The 23,850-nt window shown below is 31.1% G+C and overlaps 2 protein-coding genes across 3 annotated transcripts in view; one reads left to right on the top strand and one right to left on the bottom strand.

Annotated features, from left to right (window-relative positions):
• The window catches only part of LOC144848625 (tRNA (uracil-5-)-methyltransferase homolog B-like), a 62,930-nt gene that overhangs the window by 4,146 nt on the left and 34,934 nt on the right, over positions 1–23,850 (bottom strand). For both annotated transcript variants that reach the window (XR_013613890.1, XM_078705443.1), the window contains exons 5-6: positions 6,169–6,404; positions 5,706–6,025 (exon numbers count right to left, since the gene is read on the bottom strand). Coding sequence is in view for 1 of the 2 variants with exons in the window: in XM_078705443.1 (XP_078561569.1) it covers positions 5,706–6,025; positions 6,169–6,404 (556 nt within the window). In the remaining variant the exon portion in view is untranslated. The remainder of the gene's footprint in view (positions 1–5,705; positions 6,026–6,168; positions 6,405–23,850) is intronic.
• The window catches only part of LOC144848647 (chromatin modification-related protein MEAF6-like), an 82,127-nt gene continuing 60,113 nt past the window's right edge, over positions 1,837–23,850 (top strand). Inside the window, exon 1 of the mRNA XM_078705483.1 lies at positions 1,837–1,851. The gene's annotated coding sequence lies outside the window, so the exon portion shown is untranslated. The remainder of the gene's footprint in view (positions 1,852–23,850) is intronic.

Here is a 23,850-nt window from a genome sequence, read left to right as displayed (position 1 = left end):
TGTAAGCTGTTTTACTGATTTTCTCTACTCTTTTCATACTATGTAATATTGAGGCTGTAAAACAAAGTTATTGCACAGAATGTTAAAACTGATAAAATTACTGATTCATAAAACAACACCAAGATTCTATTGCAATACAGCCTAAAATGCGCAAGACATGACAAACAGGAGGGGGAGGGTGTTAGCACAGACGAAATAGTTGTTGAAGACGGAGAGGCGAGACCTAATGCTTATGAAACCGCCATAAAGAAGCTTGATGCTTATTTTTGAACATCAAGTGAACTCACCGTTCGAACATAATTGAAGCACTTTGACAAATATTTAGTCAATGGGGTCTTCCACAAATCGTAGTTTCGGATAATGGAAGTCAGTTTACGGGTTCAGAATTTAAGGATTTTATGAAAGCATAAGTATTCATAATTATTCATGTCCAGGTCATCCGGCTACTATGGTCAGGCAGAGAGATTCGTTCAAACAATGAAACAAGGTTTGAAAGCCGCAATTGATGATAAATGTTCGATTCAAACAAGGTTAAGTAAATTTCTTTTAGCATACAGAAACGCTGAACACAGTGTAACAAAACAATCACCTGCTCAATTGTTTGTAAAGAGACAGCTGAGAACAAGATTAGATTTACTTAGACCTAATGTTAATATAACAGTTAGAGATCACCTACATAAAGAGATGGAAAAATCTAATAAGGAAATGAGAAGTTTTGTTGTAAATGATAAAGTATATGTAAGAGATTTTAGAAAGGAAGGGAGTCACAATATTAAATGGGCTCCAGGAATCATAGTTTAGAAGAAAGGTCCATTAAAATATATTGTTAAAGTGGGATCATACACATGGAAAAGGCATACAAATCAAATCAGATCTAGAATGGCTGATGTTTCAGAAACCGAGACCGGTAATCTGGAGGATTTGTTAGACCAATTGCTTGATGATGATATTTCAGAAAGTAATGTAATAAATGACAAAGTTACGGTAGGTACCGGACCCTAGCACCAGTGCGAAGGTCAAATAGAATTAGAAAAGAATGAGATTAATTGAAGAATGTTATCTAGGAAACGGGTAGAAGAAGTAATGAAGAAAGAAACAGTCACAGTATAAGATAGGAGAATTAACAGAATGATGTTTTATGGAATGATGAAAAGATTGTTTAAAACATTCTGAAAATGTTTTTGTTGAAATAGTTAAAACATAAAAACATAACTCGTGCAAATTTATTTCAGAAGATAACTTTTAATTAACAAGGGAGAATGACAAGTATTTACACTTTACATTACAATATTGTAATGACATATGACCTTTGACACAGAACCGAATAAACGGCCTCTTTGGCCACAAACCCGAACGAGCGTGTATGACTTGAATGATATGATATTCTAAAGTCTCAAAACACGTCACTACACTAGCATTTGAATGCTAGTGGGTGAATGCTACACTAGCATTCGAATGCTAGTGGGTGAATGCTACACTAATACTATGCAAACTAGTGAGCAAATTACATGTTAGCAGGAAAATGCTACATAGCATTAAATATGCTACAGTATTGTAATAGGAATTCAGGGTTGCAACAAATCAAGTTAAAACTCTCATCAGACTACAGTATGTTATGATGTTAAACTAGTACCTAAAATAAAAGGCAATTCAACACAATATTCAGGCATTTTAAGTACAAGGCCTTTTTACTTGAATTGTTTTGATATATTAATAAGATGCTTCATTTATCATCTAATGGGGTAAGAACGTTACCTCGCTAAGGTCTTATGTCCCACATACCCTACCGTGTTTAATTAATTGTTGAGAAGTACATCTATTCAAACTTTTATTTATTTTTTATTTGTTGTTCAAGCAACTCGCTTCTACTTTAGCATTCTTCTCCGACAATCAGTCTGAAAGATAACAAAAATCAAGAATCAATTATTTGCAAAGGAGACCAGTGTTTCTTTATGTACAGTCAGTATATAGCAGATAAAACTGAATTATGCACTATTCTCTGTAGGAGGACTATTATATTAGTATCATTCAGGTTGAATAAAAAGGAATTTATTTAATATTTACCCTTTAAAATAAATACTTGTTGTGTGGTTACTGTGTTACTGTTTGTATTCATTTCAAATGTTGGAATTAGGAAATAATCTGCCATGGCATAAAAAATGCCTCCACCATCCCATGGTCTTATAATAAAATAAATGATGGAATGAAAACTGCTTTTATTTAAAAGTGCTTTTATATATAGTTTAGTTAGCCCTTCTTTTTGATCAGTGATACAATGTGGTTAGCTAGAGTATACTAGCTATGACTAGCCAGGCCTGCTACACAATATAACCAGGGAGTGACTTAGGGGATCCAATTTATAGGTACCACCACTGAATCCCAAACCACTCACTATCTACTGTAGCCTAGCTCTGGTCCCTCTCTGCTGAACTCAACTTAGTAGGTTGTGTATGGTCTACGCCTCCTATTATTAGGCCTAGCTAGTTAGTAGCCAAATACAGAATGATAAAAGAACAGGTATAGCTACTAGCTACAATACCTTTTATATCAGCAAAATCTGTGTCAGGGTTGCCAGCAGGTAAGCTGTAAAAAGAAGGAAGGCTGCAGTCTAGGGAGTTAGGCCTCCTCCCTCAACTCAGCCTTTCTCTAGCCATTGGTCTCTTGAATTTGGCAGTTGGTGAGGATTGATCTCATTTGTTGAGCATTCAACTATTTCCCTGTTTACCATTCAAAATATCTTCCTGAATTCTACCAATGTTCTTAGCATTCACACTACCATTCAAAATATCTCCCTGAATGCTACCAATGTTCTTTGCATTCACACTACCATTCAAAATATCTCCCTGAATGCTACCAATGTTTTTAGCATTCACAACATACATACAATTACAATAACAGTCCAAACACCTTTATTTTGGCAGATTAAAGACATTTTTCCAAAAGTACATATCTGGCCACTAGTTCAAAATATTTTTCATTAAGCCCAATCTATACAACTAACTGTTACAGAAATATGACACTATGAGGTCAAAGGTAAAAAATGGCAGAAATCATATTTTCTGTCATTTTATGAAAACAATTCTCATTACAGCAATATGAACATGCATGTTACCAACAATTTGAGATAAAAAAAATAAGTCGCTACATTCAGTGGTTACCAAGATACAAGCTCATAATGTTACAGACGGCCATTTTGAAAAACTCCTTCAAGCTAGGCTTTATGCCAATTTTTTTTTTTAAGGCCACAGCCAATTTTGTATTCAGCATAGTCAAATTACTCTAAACAAGGCCATACATGGCTGCAGTCACGTGCTGAAGTTAGTGTTTACCGACCGACCGACATAGTGTGCTATATAAAAAATGTGTTGCCAAATTAGAGCATGACTTGCTTTATAATTGCATTAACATTTTCAATTTCTGTGCCTAGCCTAACAGAATGCCCCTACTACAAAAATTAGAATTTACCCCTTTGATTATAAATCTCTGAATATCGACGTGTATCATAAATTAAAATATACTGTAATATGCTAAATCTATTTATGAACATATTATATTAAATCATGTTAAAGAACCAATTAGAATTGAACTAAAATTGGAAGTGAAATTTAATTTAAGAAAAGATTAGACCATAAAACTATTTTTTCTACAGAATTTACACACAAAATTTAAACATTTTCAATTTAAGTTTATTCATTGTATAATCTTTACAAATAAAATGCTGTTTAAAACATCAAAGGTTACCTCACCAATGTGTTATTTTTGCAATTAACTTATGCAGGTAAAATTGTTACATGATGTTTATAGAATGTGATAGAGTAAAGAAATGATGGCAAAATATCAATGATAATTTAAATTTAAGAAAGTATATGTTTTGGGTTTGATAAGTCACATAAAGAAGCAACCATTTAATTATTATTGTAAAGTGGTACAATTTTCGTTTGAAAAACCTTTCAATTTTGATAATTCACTTTCCACTTACAATTATAAAAGAGCTTTATATTTTTGAATGTATACTTTAAGAGTATGTTTTAGTAAAGAAAAAAGATTTTCCATTTTATTCAATTAGCAATCTATCATTTTCATATTTTACAACAAACGATTACTGATATAATTTTATATTACTTTATCTTTGAATTATGTAAAATGTTTTGAAATTTAAAGCATGCTCCATGGATATTTATCAGTTCCAATACAAGAAACAACCACCCTCTTTGGTATTAATAAAATAAACACAAAACTAATTACCATTTATGCTTGAATTTACAATAGCATCTTGTACAGCTTGAGGCACAATTTCAACTCCCTGAATGCTACCAATGTTTTTAGCATTCACAACATACATACAATTACAATAACAGTCCAAACACCTTTATTTTGGCAGATTAAAGACATTTTTCCAAAAGTACATATCTGGCCACTAGTTCAAAATATTTTTCATTAAGCCCAATCTATACAACTAACTGTTACAGAAATATGACACTATGAGGTCAAAGGTAAAAAATGGCAGAAATCATATTTTCTGTCATTTTATGAAAACAATTCTCATTACAGCAATATGAACATGCATGTTACCAACAATTTGAGATAAAAAAAATAAGTCGCTACATTCAGTGGTTACCAAGATACAAGCTCATAATGTTACAGACGGCCATTTTGAAAAACTCCTTCAAGCTAGGCTTTATGCCAATTTTTTTTTTTAAGGCCACAGCCAATTTTGTATTCAGCATAGTCAAATTACTCTAAACAAGGCCATACATGGCTGCAGTCACGTGCTGAAGTTAGTGTTTACCGACCGACCGACATAGTGTGCTATATAAAAAATGTGTTGCCAAATTAGAGCATGACTTGCTTTATAATTGCATTAACATTTTCAATTTCTGTGCCTAGCCTAACAGAATGCCCCTACTACAAAAATTAGAATTTACCCCTTTGATTATAAATCTCTGAATATCGACGTGTATCATAAATTAAAATATACTGTAATATGCTAAATCTATTTATGAACATATTATATTAAATCATGTTAAAGAACCAATTAGAATTGAACTAAAATTGGAAGTGAAATTTAATTTAAGAAAAGATTAGACCATAAAACTATTTTTTCTACAGAATTTACACACAAAATTTAAACATTTTCAATTTAAGTTTATTCATTGTATAATCTTTACAAATAAAATGCTGTTTAAAACATCAAAGGTTACCTCACCAATGTGTTATTTTTGCAATTAACTTATGCAGGTAAAATTGTTACATGATGTTTATAGAATGTGATAGAGTAAAGAAATGATGGCAAAATATCAATGATAATTTAAATTTAAGAAAGTATATGTTTTGGGTTTGATAAGTCACATAAAGAAGCAACCATTTAATTATTATTGTAAAGTGGTACAATTTTCGTTTGAAAAACCTTTCAATTTTGATAATTCACTTTCCACTTACAATTATAAAAGAGCTTTATATTTTTGAATGTATACTTTAAGAGTATGTTTTAGTAAAGAAAAAAGATTTTCCATTTTATTCAATTAGCAATCTATCATTTTCATATTTTACAACAAAAGATTACTGATATAATTTTATATTACTTTATCTTTGAATTATGTAAAATGTTTTGAAATTTAAAGCATGCTCCATGGATATTTATCAGTTCCAATACAAGAAACAACCACCCTCTTTGGTATTAATAAAATAAACACAAAACTAATTACCATTTATGCTTGAATTTACAATAGCATCTTGTACAGCTTGAGGCACAATTTCAATTCCAATCACTTTCTGAACACTCTTAGAAAGATATAAACCAATAGTCCCTGTCCCACAATACAAGTCCAGTAGCAATATTTCCTTTTCACTATTTGCAATTGCAAGTTCTTGAATCGTTGAATATAAAACCTCAGCACATTTTGTATTTGGCTGGAAGAATGCGAGTGGTGAGATCCGGAAAGTAAGATCATGGAGTTTCTCATGTATGTATTGTTCACCAAATAGCAGCTCAATAGAATCATCATCATATGTCTTTGTTTTTGAACTGAAATTAATGGAATTAAGGAAGATCACTGATCACAACAAATTCTGATAATAATGTGATGCAAGGCCTACTGTAATGAGTTTCTTTTTCTTATTACTGGCAAGAAATACCTTTTTGTTGATGGTGATATCATTTCTACTAACCTGCATTGCAAATACAGTGATGATAAACTGCCTGGGTTGAATTTCAGAAAGAAGTTCTTAAGATCTTCCTTATAAGCATTTAACTGAAAAGTGTTCAAGCCTTTTGGATTAAGTTGTGCAATGGCCATTGTGTTTCCTGCTACATTAGTCCGAACAGCACACCCTCCTAAGTGGCCATCACCATAAAAATCCCTCATCACATCAAGAGAACATTGTCTTATAAATTCCTGATACAACTAGACATAATTTTTTTAATTAGTGAATCGAATAATTGGTTATAAGAATAAATATTAAAATTTTAAATGCTAATAGTCTCTTTATTAATACTGAATGAATGAATAAAAACAATTACCCACTGACAACAATTACCTACAGTAATTCTCTGTAGGTATATAGATTGTTCATATTCATTGTTCAGATTATATATGTTTTTGAACATAGTATTATTCAGCTTAAAGGGGACCTGAAGTGAAAATAAACCTAATCTGAATATGCTTATCATGTTGGAGACATTGACTATCGTTATGCGACCACACTTTTATTTTCACTAATTCACTTAAGACAATTAAAAAAATGTTTTATTTCTTGATTATATGCCAGCATACTGCGTGTCTTTGTGATTAAGATTGTATTGAATTGTGAGGACCTTTTCGTGATGTCATAAAATCCTTGTCCAATCAGATGTCTTCTTTGTTAATTACCTAATAACTGTTTATTAATTAATGAAAGCTCATTTTGTAATGAAGACAAGTTGTAATCTTTAATTTATATATGTTTACAGTATGTAATTCAAAAATTGATCAATTCAAGTCTCCCTTTAAGTTGAATAAAGTGGTACAAAATGTAAAGAATTTTAGGCCGTGTTTCCGCAGCCAAAAAATAATCGTAATTAAATCATTCAAATCAGATAATTTGGTTGTTCGGTAATGTCTGATGAAGCGCACTTTATTTTTTTAATTATCTGATTGGTAAAAAAATATCAACAGATAATTTTGTTATGGTTGCTGAAACATGGCCCTAGAAAGTTGCTTTGGTTTCTAGAAATGGATATGGTTGGTAAAATTTAATTATTTCTAAAATTGATCCAACGATTTTACACTATTGGTAGTATACAAAAGTATTTCAAAGCTTAAGGTTGGCAGCAGCAACCGCAGGACAGGACGCAAAAAAGCTCTAAAACCACACAAATGATAATTTAAATTAACAATTTTCTTTGTGCTAAGGATAGAAATAATAATGCGGATTTTATAACATGCTTTGTTTCATTCTTTAAGTTGTATCATATAGTGGGAAAGCCAGTCGACAAATCGTGTCAAATTTCGACTCGGAGAGGGCGCCCTTCTTTTCTAATTTAGTTCAAAATTGCTAAATTTTAGGGTGTTAGAAAAACACAATATTTGTAAATTTAGCTGATTATCGGAAAAATATTATTAGTGAAATATATTCATAAATGGTTTTAATATTGTCATGTAAAATTAAATGTCTTTGAACAAAACGATAATCTGTAATTTAACGGCAAAATCAACCAATGTCTTTTTTCCGAAATTGTACCTTAGAAAATCGTTAAAATAAAATATTTAGAAAAATTGAACAGTCCTGAATTTAAAATCCCTGTTAGAAAAATTAATAATCTACAGAATATGATATTAAGATACAAAATTTTGAAAGTGGGATGCAGCTCCGACTATTCAAACTAAAGGTACCTCTATTTGTTCCATCGAAAACTAGCGAAACTGACATTTTGTAAACACATCGTCATCATGTTTGTGAATTTATAGCGAACGATATACGTGATGTTTATTATTGTCCGCATAGTATTCATATAAATAAATACATTCCATTACAACGTATATTATTACTTGTTTATTTATGACAATATAAATTTTAGTTGAGGAATATTTATCATAACTATTATAATAACTTGTATAAGAGTCCAATGCCTAGCCCTATTTAGCGAGCGATTGTTCCAGGGGCGGAAAGTCACTTAGTGACATCGTGATCAGGCGCGTCGGGCCTAGCTAATATTAATAATATGACCTGAAATAAGCGGCTAACAAGAACTGTTGTAATATATATACTTGCTTACAATTTTTTGTTATTGATGAACAAACAAGCAATTAATTTGAATAACAAATTATTTATTCATTTTTTTTGGTAAAAACAAATAATATAATAATTAATACAGTATTTATAAAATATAATAGGCCTAACAATAAATATTCAATTTTTAAGGTCTACCACATGACAATAACATAATTTACAGAGTATAGTGTAGTAGGTTTGCATTCAACATAAAACATTTGTATTGTAATTCCTGAATTGAATCCTCTGCAACATACATATATTTGTAATCCAACATTTTGTTTTGTTTATAGTTTGGGTAATTTCGGTAGGTACCACTACCGGTGTCATCTTTTTATCCACTTCACTCTCAATTTGAAGTCACAAAGACAAATAACTCTGCATCATCAACGATTCCTGAAAGTGTCAGAAAAAATAATAAATATTATTTTTAAAATATATTTAATACCTGTTTTATATAATTATAATATTATATGATGGCCTAACAAGTACAATAGGGGCTGTATTTTATTATTTAAATTACAGTATTTTCTATTATTATTTATATAATCTAGGCCTACTACTAGCCTAGGCTAGCTAAATCAAATAATACATGAAAAATAAAATAATAATAATAACAATAATAGTATACTGATTAAAAAAAGTATTTTTTTGGGGGTATCAGATCACCAGGCATGGCCGGCCAGGATCAATGATACTCGTAATCAGTACAACTTCACGACTATCGGATCAGCATCAACACAGACAGTACAACACACGTCTCCTTATCGCCTATACTCAGTCGGAGAGCCGCGTTGGGAAATATGACCGTTATCGCTGAATTTTCGACTTCGCATGACGTCATAAATTTTAGAAGCCCTCTCTCGGCACAGAAGCATCAACGTTTCGCGCGAAAACATTAGCATAAAGTATACGTCATTTAATAGCTGTTTAATAAACATTAGTAGGCGAAAAATTAACCATATGGTAAGATCAGTTCCTTATATGTTTAAGATGTCGCAGGTCACCCAATTTTCTGAATAATTTGTTGGATTTGTTGTCAGCGACAATTTCTTTCCAAAGTTCGTGTGCGTCCGTCAAAACTGAAGTTTTCTAACAGGTGTTTGTTTACAAATTTTCCATTAGTGGGATTTGCATCCCATACAGTGAATTACCAAAAAACCGACGTATATGGATAGAGTAAGTATCAATAGTCTGTTTTATGTTAAAATTGGCTTGAAACCCTATTTAAGCTTCCTATAGCGAACATTTTAAAAAAGGTCCTCATGTCATATATTGTTACGTCTCGCGGCACTAGTTCCGTCGTGTGTGGTGCATGGTGTGTTGATTGTGGTTGTTGTAGGTGAGTATATGCACGACCTGGTGGATCGTTGTCGTATTATATTGGCCTAGGCCTAGTAACATGTTCTGTTAATAATTTAAATACTTTAGTTACAATTTAGTATTATTAAAGTATCGTTACAATCCTACTCTATATTGAAGATGCATTGGGAAGTTTTAAAAAGATAATTAAGCAAATCGCAGCCTGATACAGGTATAGGCCTACCTATTCTATATAGTTAAATATTTATTTATAGTAAAATTATTGACAACTGAGGGGTACAATTTATTTATAATATTAATAATTATTACAATAAACAGACATAAGGAAATTTTGTATTTGCTGCTTTTTCATGGTAGGCCTATATCTGAAAATGTTTTCAGGTTGTTGAATAATTATACTGTATAACGATGCAATGTTTTGTTCATATCATAGTGACAATTATTTAAATAGTTTCATTCATTACATTTCAGCTATTCATTTTCATTTTAGGTTTTTTGTTGGTATCAAGACTCGACGATTTTCTGTCTCGTTCTTCAATATGAGGTTGGACGGTGGAAGCTGTAATGGTTTTCTCGATTTCAATATCATTGCTGCAGCTGATAGTTTTTCATTTTATTCGCTAATAATAATATAACATATACATTCATGCGCATTCAAGTTTTAGAAGCGTTTCAGATCAGTCAATGATAAGATATAAATTAAGTTGCAATTGATTGATTGATTTACTTTATTAACCAGAGTCACACAGATACATACAATATAAACATATAAAACAATCATAAAATCAGTACAACCGTAAGACTCACGTAAGTTAATATGATATAGGCCTAGCTAGTTTGTTATGTTTGATGAACAAGGTGCTATTTAAATAATATATACAGTAGTAGTATTTACTATTTATATCAGTATTGTTTGAAAGATATTTGTATTAAAAACTGCTTTTTCACATTCTGTATACGTAAAAAAAAATTGGTTGCTTGTGTGAAATGCAAGTTGTATCTAATAAAGTAATATTTATATACAAGTAAATGATGGACTTATATTTTTATATCTTGGTTTCAGCTGGGCCCATAATTATCTTTTTTAAAAACATGACCATATAAAAATACACGTTTGAGTCTCTGAAACAAACATGCCCGATTTTATAAAACATTCCCCATATATAAATTGAAAATGGGTTATTTATTTTTATTTTTCCGTTTATTGTTTTTTTAACAGTTTTTTATTTGTTCTGGGCCTAGTTTCTCTTTCAGGCTTCTTCAGGCTTCTTCTTGCTTGGTATATGAGCAGAGCTGGGATAGACCTACCACCAGCCTAGACTATAGAATACCCAGCTACTATTATTAACACTCACTAGGGTAGGCCTACCTATCTAATTAATATTAGTATTATATCAGAATTACTCAGCCTAGCTAGGCCTAGAAAATACTATTTTTAGGCCTAGCTAGGCTAGAAATCAAGTAAGTAATTATAGTAGGTAGCCTTTCCTAGCTCAGAAACCAAATAGAACAATAATCGGGGAGCAAATTGAAATCTTAGGCCTATGACGTAATACGCCTGCATGAAAACCGTATTGAACACAGACACGATTCGGTCCGGGACGATTCGTACCAGCTTCGTAAAACGTAAACAAAGTTTCAAAATGGCGATTTTTCGATCGAAACAGAACAGAAATGTAGTAGGTTTGGTTTGATTAGTGGGAGTTGCATCCCAAGAAAGCTTAAAATTAGATTTTTATTTTAATAGATAGCTTAATAGTTTATCTTGAAAGGATTTAAAATTCGCTTTGAAACCTTATCTAGAAAATATGAAATTTAATGATTTTTTACCATCATTTAAAAAAAAATTAAAGTAAAAAAGTTTATACATAAAATAATGATATTTCTTGAAACAAAAAATCTGTGGAATTTAGATCACAGTTTTTATCATTATTTACGCTTGTAGTTCAACTATTGAAATACGTTTATTGATTTCATTTAATATCAAAATTATACCATTTTCTAAGTGTACTAAAATAGCAAAAATTCCAACATTTTCCAAGAAGCGCGCCCTCACAATGAATGAAATCAGTGATGCGTTACCAACGCGGCTTTCCGACTGTACTAACACACATGTCTCGCGTCGCCGAAACCACGCTCACAGCTAGAAAATACACCAACAAAATTTGAACAGGATAGAAATATCTTATACCCGATTAAACTAACATTATTCTTGATAAAACAATTGATTATAATTTTTTTAATTTTGTGGGATGCACCTCCGACTATTCAGAAAATGGACAACAAAACAGTAGTCAAATCGTACCACATTTCTAAATTTCACGAGTCCCCACTTCAGTCGCCGAATGTATTGTATTAGCTTCGGTTTCTTTGAAGGCAACCGATTGGTTATCCAATTATACTTATTAGGAAATGCTTTTACCATAATAGGAAATGTTGGGCGGTTCTTAAATATTCATAAGAGCTTAAAATAAAGCAGCACTTATTTGCTAGGCGACGAAAAATCGTGGTTTCAGTTTTCAACGATAGGTGGCGCTTCAAAATCGTTAATGCGGAAGTAAGTCGATTTTAAACGATTTAACGGTCAAAACGTGAAGTGGCTTTCCCACTGCATAGAGCTACTCAATTATGTTTGTTGCCCCCATTTATCTCGCTCTCTCTGCCAAGCCAAAAGCAGCTGAATGCAAATTTCCAGAAACTTAAGCCTGGTTTCCATTAAATCACTACACTGTCGCTATGACAATCGCTACGTCGTAACGCTGTTCCCGATGCAATCGGGAAGGCTCCCCAATTCATAGCATTCAAATCGGCAAGTTCAACCAGGTTCAACCTTGCCGATTTGTCGGGGACAAATCATAACTATTAGCCAATCACACGCTGAATATCTGTCGACGTCACTCACAGCAGGAATCTGATTGGCTGTTTTTTCCATCATCATACACGATCCACACAACATCGCGATGATGATGGCAGCGACAAACAATTTCGACCTGTCTCTTCTTAATGAAGTCAGGGAATTTCGTCAAAAGAACTACAACAAAAGTTTGACTTTAGTAGCTAGATCAACTTTCGTATGCACTTTGAGGTCCAAAGAATTTGACTTCAGAAATTGGTTTAGGATGGTCAAACAATCATTTTTGACTTGGTTACACATTTTGAAAATGTGGCGAAAGGTCAAAAGTCCAGGGTGAAAGATAACACCAAACACACCAATAGGTCCTTAAATCTCGACAACCACTGGTCACAGCAAGGTAATTTTAGTCTCAAAATGTTGAGAAGACATGCATTCATATTCAGTCTAATACCCACATCCCTTACAAAAATGTTCTATAGAATTCTATAAAAAAAAATTCTATAGAAGATCTATAGAATTTTCTATAGATTTTCTATAAAGTTTTTTATAGAAACAATCTATAGAAATTCTATGGAAACTCTATGAAAACTCTATGGAAATTCTATAGATATTTCTATGGAAACTCTATGAAAATTCTATGAAAACTCTATGGAAACTCTATAAAAATTCTATGGAAACTCTATAAAAATTCTATGGAAACTCTATAAAAATTCTATGGAAACTCTATAAAAATTCTATAGAATTTCTATGGAAACTCTATAAAAATTCTATGGAAACTCTATAAAAATTCTATAGAATTTCTATGGAAACTCTATAAAAATTCTACGAAAACTCTATAAAAATTCTACGGAAACTCTATAAAAATTCTATGGAAACTCTATAAAAATTCTATGGAAACTATAGAAATTCTATAGAAATTCTTTGGAAACTCTATAGAGATTCTATAGAAACTCTGTAAAAATTATAATAGGTCTATAGAAACTCTATAGAAATTATATAAAGCTCTATAGAAATTCTATGGAGACTCTAAAGAAATTCTATAGAAACTCTGTAAAAACTATAATAGGTCTATAGAAACTTTATAGAAATTATATAAAGCTCCATAGAAACTCTATAGAAATTATATAGAGCTGTATACAAATTCTATAACATTTTCTATAGAACTTTTATGAAAAAGTTTCACTTTTCTATAGAAACCCAACAACTTTCTATAGAAAATGAGCAGCCAAACAATGTTTATTTTCTATGGGTGGTTGAGATCTTCAGCTTGAAATAAATACAAGTCCGCTATTAGACCTTCTTTCATGCGACAGCAAATCGTTTGTTAGGCATAGGCGAAAAGAGTACTGTAATAAAATCTAAAGTCAATTTTTCATCTGTTTCAGTGCGTACTGCAATTTATTGAAATATCAATAAAATATTTAGGATAACAATATAAAAACGAAATTACACATATACACATACACATAAAAATATACTATTATACACTATTAAATATTGTTTTTGCAGTTGAATAACTAGTAGTTGGTTCGGTGTCTTTTATATATATATTCTGGATTGTTTTGGTTGTACCTTGTGGGAAATAGGGATAATATCACTGTAAAAAGATCAAGGTTAATTTGGATAAATTAAATAACTAATTTAGAATTAAAAATATAAAACTAATAATTACACATCAGCATACACTTTACCGGTCAGTTATGAGTTGGAGTAATGAATAAAAGAATTAATAACAAGGTGCAACAAAATATACAAAACATAAAAACTATTCAGTATCTTCTTTTTGCTGTGGCTCCTGTGCGCTAACCTTCTGTGTTTTTTTCATCTCTTTTACTTTGTTGGCCAATGACTGTCGCAGCAAAAAAACAGCTTTACAGTATAATCTGGTAACGAGATGGCGAGATCTATAAAACAATAGAATAAGGACAGAATTGTTTATTATCATGATATAGGCTTAAAACTTGTTGTTTTTATTTAAGCAATGAAGTAGGTCTTTTCTTTTGAAGGCACAAAACGAATAAAATTCTTAATTAGCTAGGCCTAGCTTCCCTAACCAATCCCAAGTCACCATATGTAGGCCTAGTAGTAGTAGGCCTTACTTTAGCTGGCTTGTTGGCCTGATTCTCATAGGCCTACTACTATTTAGGCCAAAAAGCATAGATTCTTATATTATGTAACTCATATATGGTATGTGTAAGCTAGGTTAATAATACAATACTAATTAACCAACCTTTGGCTAAGACTGTACATGATTCAAAGTATTCATCTTTCTTCAAATAAAATTAGAGGCTAGCTTGCTTGGCTGCTACACAATTAAAATCCTCCCGCCGATTTTCTTCTTGCAGTTGCACCAAGCTATCCCATGAGGCACTGCATGCACGGACCAATCCATTATGGCTTGGAGTAGTGTTTGTTAAAACCAGGGAGGTGTTAATTAACGACTCCCATTAATTAAACAATGAAAAATGATAATAGTTGATGATATACAGTAAGCAAAAGTTGATATAATTCAAATACACAGTATTGATAATTAGTTCATGTTAATATTACAAATGTGTTCTATAGAATTAAATAAAAATATTTTTATAGAATTTATATCAACTATTCTATAGAATTTCTATAGAATGATTCTATAAAATCTCTATTAAAATTCTATAGAGATTTCATAGAGTTTATATAGAAAAGCGTTGTATTGTTTGTCTATATTTTGTCCAAGTTAATTAGATTTTCAACAGTCTATAAAGAAAAATCATATTCCTTTTACATGCAAAATTGTAAAAGGTATTATTGTATTGCTATTGGCAAAATCAAAATGTAACCCCCATTAAGCAATAAAAATTATAATAATTGATGATATACAGTAAGCAAAAGTTGATATAATTCAAGTACACAATGATAATTGGTTCATGTTAATATCCCTTACAAATTTGTTCAAATTTTGTCAAATCAAATAAATAGAATTTATATCAAATATTCTATAGAATTTGTTTATAGATTTTCTATAGAATGATTGAATAAAATCTCTATCAAAATTCTATAGAGATTTCATAGAGTTTCTACAGAAAAGTGTTATATTGTTTTTCTGTATTTTGTCCAGATTTTAATTTGATTTTCAACAATCTATAAACTGGTAAAGAAAAATCCTATTCTTTTACATGCAAAATTGCTTATCATATAATTTTTTGTAAGCGATGAAAAAAAAAATTGTTATTGGCAAAATAAAAATGTAATTATCAATCCACTTCATTCCATGATCTTTCAATAATGGTGAGACAATGTATTAATCACATATATAAATTCATAAATAAATTCTATAGAAATTCTATAAAATTATAGGTTCTATAGAAAAAAAGAAACATTCTATAGACACAAAATAAATTCTATAGAATTTGAAATATGTTTCTATAGAAATTTTGTACTTCTATAGAATACCATAGAGCTCTATAAAATGTTCTATAGAACTCTATAGAATTCTATAGAACTTTTTTGTAAGGGATACCAGGGCATCTTTATATCTATGTATAAGTACTGGTCATAGAAAGTTAAATTTGGTATCAAATTGTTATAAATATACATATTTACATTCATTCTAACAGAAAATTTGGTTAAAAGATGATCAGAAATACTATTAATTAATACTAATGTTTCACACAAAAAACATATCTCTACACAACTTATTCTTAGACAGTATAAATGTTATGCAATAACTGATGCTTTAAATGGTTTCATTATAGGAATTACAAATCCTTTACTGTTTGTAATTGTACTTTTGCCGATCAAACATTGATAGAAACGTCAAACTCAACAGTTCTTTTCAGAATGCTAGAAGTAACTTACCGTATTTATCCGAATAAACGCCCCGGGCATTTATTGTTCAGAGGGGTGTTTAGGGGGAGGGGTGCTTATTCGGTGGAGGCATTTATTTTTTTTTTGGTGTATAATAAATAAATAAATACACCATAGATATAAAAAAAATACAACACAATTAATATCGTAATAAGAATAACTGGATTAAACCTCCTTCCAGGTGCAAGTACAATCATGATATTGAAAAGGTATCGGAGACAACTATAATAGACCAATTCATCATCAATCTTCTGCATAATATTTTTGAATGTCACCGATAAATTATACATATACACGTCTGTTCCCAGTGTACATAATAAAACAATATATATTTCTTTTTAAGTTCTAAATGCATTGACACTAAAAGCATCAGAAATGTATTTTAAAATCATGTTATAGATCATGATAAAATCATACTACAACACACAGTACACACAGGTGTTTTCAGGAAAGCTGGACATATTGTACAATAGTAATGAAACTATGTATTGACATATGCAAAAGACAGTGTTGATTGTTGACAAATTGTAGTGACAAACAAACAGATGATAGAATGAAGATCCATATGACCAATTGTGTAATCGTGTCTCATAATGTGTCATTGTTTTATATTATTATACTGGCACCTGGAGTGGATTCGTTAAATGGAGCCAGTGACAGTGTCACTTTTTTTCTAAAAGACAGAAACATTTTGTTACAAAAGCATAAAGAGGAAAATGAATCATGTAAAGTACCTTTTATAAGTGAGAAACGAATTATATATCATTATTAAAATTAGAGTATTTATTCAAATAAACACCCGCTTTGAATAAAACCCTCCCTCAATAAATGCTCCCTTCAATTTAAACGTCCCGCCACATGCATAAACACAACAAGGCCATATATATGGCTGCAGTCGCGTGCTCCAAGTTGAGTTAGTGTTTACCGACCAACCGTCCGACATAGTGAGCTGTAGAGTCATGTTGCACGCGACTAATAATTGTATCACAACACATTTCACTGACTACCAAAATCAATTTACAATTTACCAAGCATTTTTTTATATTAATTGTGCTGTATTTTTTCACGCTGCTGCTCCGCGACGTCACAAGAGATGACTCATTTATTAGATGAAAGCAAGCAGCAGTTATGGTACTGGACACTGACATTTTTGCAAAAAAGGAATCTCGACTATAATTTATAGGTACCAGCTGCTGGACCCAAAAACGTCTTGGAAAAGAGTCTAACGGTTGAACGACAAATCCCAAAGCATTTCTGGTATTTTTGAGTCCAATGATATTATATAATACTGTAATTCGCTGTCAGATAATCATTGAATTATTATCAAAACAGTCCATGAAAGTTTTTGTTTGTAATAGGATACTTCACACTTGAAGTATCTAGGCGTGATGAAGTGACCCCCAGACTTGACCTTAGCAATAAAATAAACTAAATTGAGTCTGTGTTTCATATCAAAGTTATTCACTTCTGTAACAAAATTCACATATAAAAAGAGAAAAGAAACGTTTAATTATAACTCAAAAACCATTGTCTGACAGACAATTTAAGTATTTTTTGCTTTAAATTACATTTTTTTCAGGTAAAATAACTATTATGTGACAATAAAATGACACATTCAAAAACAAATTTGAAACTAGAATTTAATTCGTCACTTTGACGAATTATAGGTGATCATTTTTATCATTTTACTGAAATTAATTTTTTTTAAACATGCACGTACGTTAACATACGATCGGAAAATGTTGATGTATGCCATCCTATTATATGCTTATAGTGCTGAGTTGTGCCTATATGCCATATACAATATGTACAGTATATACTGTATATCTATATACAGTGTAGCATAGGTGAAATTACGGGACACACATGTTCTAATTTTTTGGCATGATGACGTTATCAAATTAAACTTTAAGATGACAATTTCGAAAGATAATTAATTGAGCAAAAAAATATAAGATTTGGAAAAAAATTTGGCACGTAGAAGCGCTGTGTGCGCTCTTTGAAATGTGTATAACTTTGACGAAAAATATGAAAAAACTACTTTTTCACTTCAACTGGCCATATGTTAACGTCACAACATCCGATAGGCTTAATTTTTATATGAATTAATATCTACATTTCATCAGCTTTCATAATAAATTATGATCATCAAGGTAACCTTCAATTCTGAAGAGCTGTAAGATATTCAAATTTACTGCGAAGGTGAAATTACACGGCCTACGTTATTCAAGTTTTTACGCGCGATGACGTCATTAAATGAAAATAGTGTCAACTCATGATAAAGATAATTAATTAAGCAAGCACATACTGAAATTTGTGCGAAATTCGAGCACACATAACCAAGATGCGCTCTGTTGAATGTGATAATCTACACAAAAAGATAACAAATCCTAATTTTTAAATTCAAGTGGCCATTTGATGACGTCAAAACATTTTGTACGTAAAATGTGTACATGAATTCATATCAACAACTCAATGGCTTCCAGAATAAGTTAAAAAAATCGGGGGTCATCTTGCATTCTGAAGAATTATTTTCATTTTAAAAAAGACCTATTTTTCACCATTTTCAGAACTTTTGTAAAATTAATGTGCGCATTTTGTCATTTTTAACGTGCTCGTATAGCATTATTTTAAGTCGGAACTGACTCAAATTTGGTGAATGTACTAAGGATGGTGAGTAGAATGAGATTTGTAAAAAAAAATCATATTTTTTACGCTTTTTAAGTATCGCGCACGCAAAATTTTTTTTTGCGCAGTAATTTTTTGAAACACGCAAATGGCCTAATTCATGCTCTAAATTGATCAAAACTTAATTTTGAGCTGGAAAGCTTATTAGGATTAAGTTATATTATTTGAAAGGTATTCTGAAATTTTGGTAATCATTGACATTAAACTTTTTGAGATAATTGTTACACAAAATAGTGTACAGAAACAATAAAAAGAAAAAAAATAAAGATTTCATACAATAACAATAGGTGATCATTTTATTCTAAATGATGCGTTTTTTGTAAGAAATATTTCTTGTTTATATCTACTGTAGTTAGTATTTATTTGATTAAACATGTTACCATATTACACCAACAAAAAATAAACGCTCCACTAACAACCCTTCTGAACAATAAATGCCTGGGGCGTTTATTAGGATGAATTCGGTAAGTTACTTCTAGCATTCTGAAAAGAATTCTGTTGGGATCGACGTTTCTATCAAAATGTTTGATCGTCCTCAGGAGTTAACAATACTTTCTAGCATATAATTATATTATAAGCAAAAATACAATTACATTTCTGATCATTTTTGACTAAAATTGCATATTAGACTGAATATGAATGCATGCCTTCTTATTATAACCTTTCACCCTGACCTTTCGCCACATTTTCAAAATGTGTAACCAGGCCAAAATTTATTGTTTGACCACCCTAACCAAATTCTCTGTGCATACGAAAGTTGATCTAGCTACTAGAGTAAATTGTATTTTTGCTTATAATAATGCTAGAAAGTATTGTTGACCCCCGAGGACGATAAAACATTTTGATAGAAACATCGAGAAACAATCGATAAAAAATGCTTGGTAAATTGTAGATTATGGTAGTCATTGATATATGTTGTGATACAATTATTAGTTGTGTGCAACGCGACTCTACAGCTCACTATGTTAGTCGGTCGGTTGGTCGGTCGGTAAACACTAACTCAAATTTGAGCATGCAGCCATGGCCTTGTTGTGTATACTGTATGCATGTGGCGGGGCGTTTTAATCGAAGGGAGGGGGAGCGTTTATTCGAGGAAGGCTTTTATTCAAAGCGGGTGTTTATTTGAATAAATACTCTAATTTTAATATGATATATAATTCGTTTCTCGCTGATAAAAGGTACATTAGATTCGTTTTCCTCTTTATGCTTTTGTAACAAAATGTTTATATCCTCAAGTACAATGATATTGACTGAGTAATTTTCACGTAATTATCGAGTCCCTGTCATTAAACATATAAAATCCAGCAAATTCTCGAGTATGATGATTTTGACTGTAATTTTGGTGATTCGGCTCCTCAAAGAAGACGAACTATTATTTATTCGCCCTACCTGATAAAATTATTATTATTAATGTAGACTTATTGATGGAAATTAATGTTATGACCTAGGCCTAAGTGAATATTTTATTGCCAAGGAATCATTAATTAGTAATTATTCTTTGCAAGGTAAAGTTAATGCAAACGTCTATACTATAGGCAGGCTATATTACAAAGGAGGCCTAGCTACACCCGACCCAGCAGTAGATATTCAACTTGTTGTTGGCTATGTAATATAACAGATATCGCCTTTTATATCGATAAAATATAAGATTTTACAACCACTTGTGAATGATAATTTTTTTGAAGGGAATATACAGTATTTCCCTCGAACAAAATATCATTCCCTAGGAGATGTCAGATCTTATATTTAACCTCTAAGGCAATCTGTATAATATCTAGGATGTATTTATTTGATTATACATGTTACCATATTACACCAAAAACAAAAATAAACTCCTCCACCGAATAAACACCTAAAAACCCATATGAACACTAAATGCCCAGGCGTTTATTCGGATAAATACGGTAAGTTACTCCTAGCATTCTGATAAGAACTGTTGAGTTCGACGTTTCTATCAATGTTTGATCATCCTCAGGGGTCAACATTTTCTAGCATTATTATAAGCAAAAGTACAATTACAAACAGCAAGGATTTGTTGTAATTCCTATAACTAGATGGTTCTCGAATACATAGTAATTTCAGCGTTAAAAAAAACGGCGATTTCAAATGTATGTACCGCAGGACAATAATACACGTCGTTTACAGGAACGAATAAATAGACACAGTGATTTATGTACTCAACTAAAATTAGCACCCTGGGAATTACTTCCGAAAGAGAAACTTGTCACAAAATGAGACCAATTGTTTGAGTCAAATTCAAACAAACTTAATTTGTGTTTTATATGTAACATTAAAGTTGAGGAAGAGGATGGGTACAAAGAGGAACAATTTTTAAGAGCCATTGTCTGTAAAAATCAAAGATTTGGTGGCAGATGTAAAAAAATGGATTTCTCTCAAATTTTTACCATGAATAGACATTTCAATAAAAAGCATATCTACAACATTCATTTTAATTTTTAGCCTCCGTTGCCATGACAACGGTCAATTATCCAAATTTTGATGTTTTTGCCATTTTTCACAGATTTTCTATAGTGAAAAAGTACAAACTTGTATACTTATTTTAACCAAAATTACTTACAGCATACAGTTTTTGTTTATAGCAGTGTAAACAACATGTATTGAGTTCCATTTAATGTAGAAAAAAAAAATTTACAAAATGGAGTTTGGTTGATACCATTATTTTAAAAAGGGGTGTTTTTAAAAAATATTTTTTTTATAAAAGTATACCTCATAAACGTACCTATAACTTCCAAAGTGGTGTTTTTATATCAATGAGGTTTTGTATTTTGATAGTCAATAGGTTTGTCAACAATAATCACGAAAAAAACACTGGGGTAAATTTCGTACATAGGTTTTGTGTTGCCAGAAAAATACGAAAAATACAAAAAAATACAAACAAAATATCAACAAACAAAACACATGAAACACAATTTAAATATGGCTAATCCAATAATAAAATGTATATGTGGCTTGTCATAATGCTACTAGAGTCATAGGAATAGTTTAGATAAAATAGGAGAATGTGTTGCCAGGTTTATTTCAATTAATTGCCAGAAAAACAGTATTTTGCATTGAAATATTTAGTTGATGGAAAATAATGTTAAACTTTGAAATAATTGCGTCAATGGTTTTTATAAATGTTTACATCTATTTTGTGTAAAGAGATACAGAAAGACCTCCCAAAAAATCTGACCTTGTAAATAGGTCATTTGAGGTCAAAAGGGGTCAGAATGCAAAACAGGACAGGTCCCCACTTCACTATACATTTACAAGATAGTTCATAATAATTCTCAACAATTTTCATTTTTTACCTATAGTGTTACCTTAGCAACCATTTCTATGTGTAACTAAGGAAAGTAATTTTTAAAAAAAACGTAAAAAATGGCGTTTTTATGAATACAAAGAATTGATTGCATTTGTAATTTTTCTCAATTTTACTACTGCATTCTAATAATCTTAAAGTGATGAAAACTTGACCTTGTAAATTCATTCATTTTGAGGTCAAATGAGGTCAACATTTTACCATAGTAACTGTTTCTATGCGAAAATATTTAAAAAATAAGAGGTTTTTTATAAATACAGAACATTTTTTCTACATAGTTTTACATTTCTACTTTTTGCCAAATTTACTTTAAATACTGAATCCTAATAATCTCAGAAAGTCTTGACAAATCTGAATAAAGGTAAAAAATTGACCTTTAGTGTTATCTTAAACCTGTTTACGTAACTAAGGATAATTTTTTTTAAATAAAAATTTAATGAAAAAAAATAATTATATTTTACATATTGAGGTCAAATGACATCAACATTTTACCTATAGTGTATTGTAGCAACTGTTTCTATACGTAACTAAGGATATATAATATTTTTAATATGGGGTTTCATGACTATAAACAATTGATTACATAGCTTTACGACTTTTTCCCAAATTTAGTTATCTACTGAATCCCAGAAAATGTCTGACCTTGTGAAAGGGTCATTTGTTGGGTCAAATTATGTCAAAATGTATTATTTATGTTATCTTAGAACCTGTTTCTATGCGTAACTAAGGATAATTGTTTTTTTAAATACAGTTGATCCTCCCGTAAGTGGCCACCCTCGGGACCTGGAAAAGTGGCCGCTTACGGGCGGTGACCCCTTACGGGAGGTTCTGCCGATAGGGCCAAAATCACCTATTATGGCTATACACGATATTCTTAACGAAACGAGCCTCTCAATTTTCCAGCTAATTGTATTATTATTTATAATCAGGTGGTTTAGTATTTTTTAGCATTTTCAGACAAATTTTAAAAGCTTTTATCACATGAAAAATGGTCGGTCAAAATCTGTGTAGTTTTCTCATCTCTTCACAGTAATGTTTTTAAAACCGCTTCGAAATAAAGCTAATATATAAAGAAACATGGACCTCTAATTCATAGGTACATGCAATAAATATCACATTTTTCAGGTGGCCGCTTACGGGAGGTCATTTATCATACAAAAAATCTAATTTTATATATAATAATAAAAAGGTGCCCGCAGCTGCTTACGGGCGGTGGCCGCTTACGGTAGGTACCAAATGCACTAATTAGATAGGAAGAACAAACAGGCTTTTCAAAGTGCGTCCGTTAAGGGAGGTGGCCGCTTACGGGAGGTGCCCGCTGTAAATAAAATATGGGGTTTTCATGAATAAAAATAATCACAGAAGAGAGTCCTTACCAATATGACCTTGTAAAACGGTAATTTGAAAATGAAAATAAGGCATGCCTGCTAATAATCTACAAATTTAAATTTGTATAAGGTAAGTATTAATAATCTCAATTTTAGTTACCATAGTAACTGTTGCTATGCATAACTAAGGGAAATTAAATAATTATCAGATAATTATTAATTAATAATTAATACTGAAT

Source organism: Antedon bifida, chromosome 7, assembly GCF_963402885.1.
Source record: "Antedon bifida chromosome 7, ecAntBifi1.1, whole genome shotgun sequence".
NCBI lineage: Eukaryota > Metazoa > Echinodermata > Crinoidea > Comatulida > Antedonidae > Antedon > Antedon bifida.
Note: the sequence above shows the minus strand (reverse complement) of the source record. Positions and strands in the feature narration are given on the sequence as shown.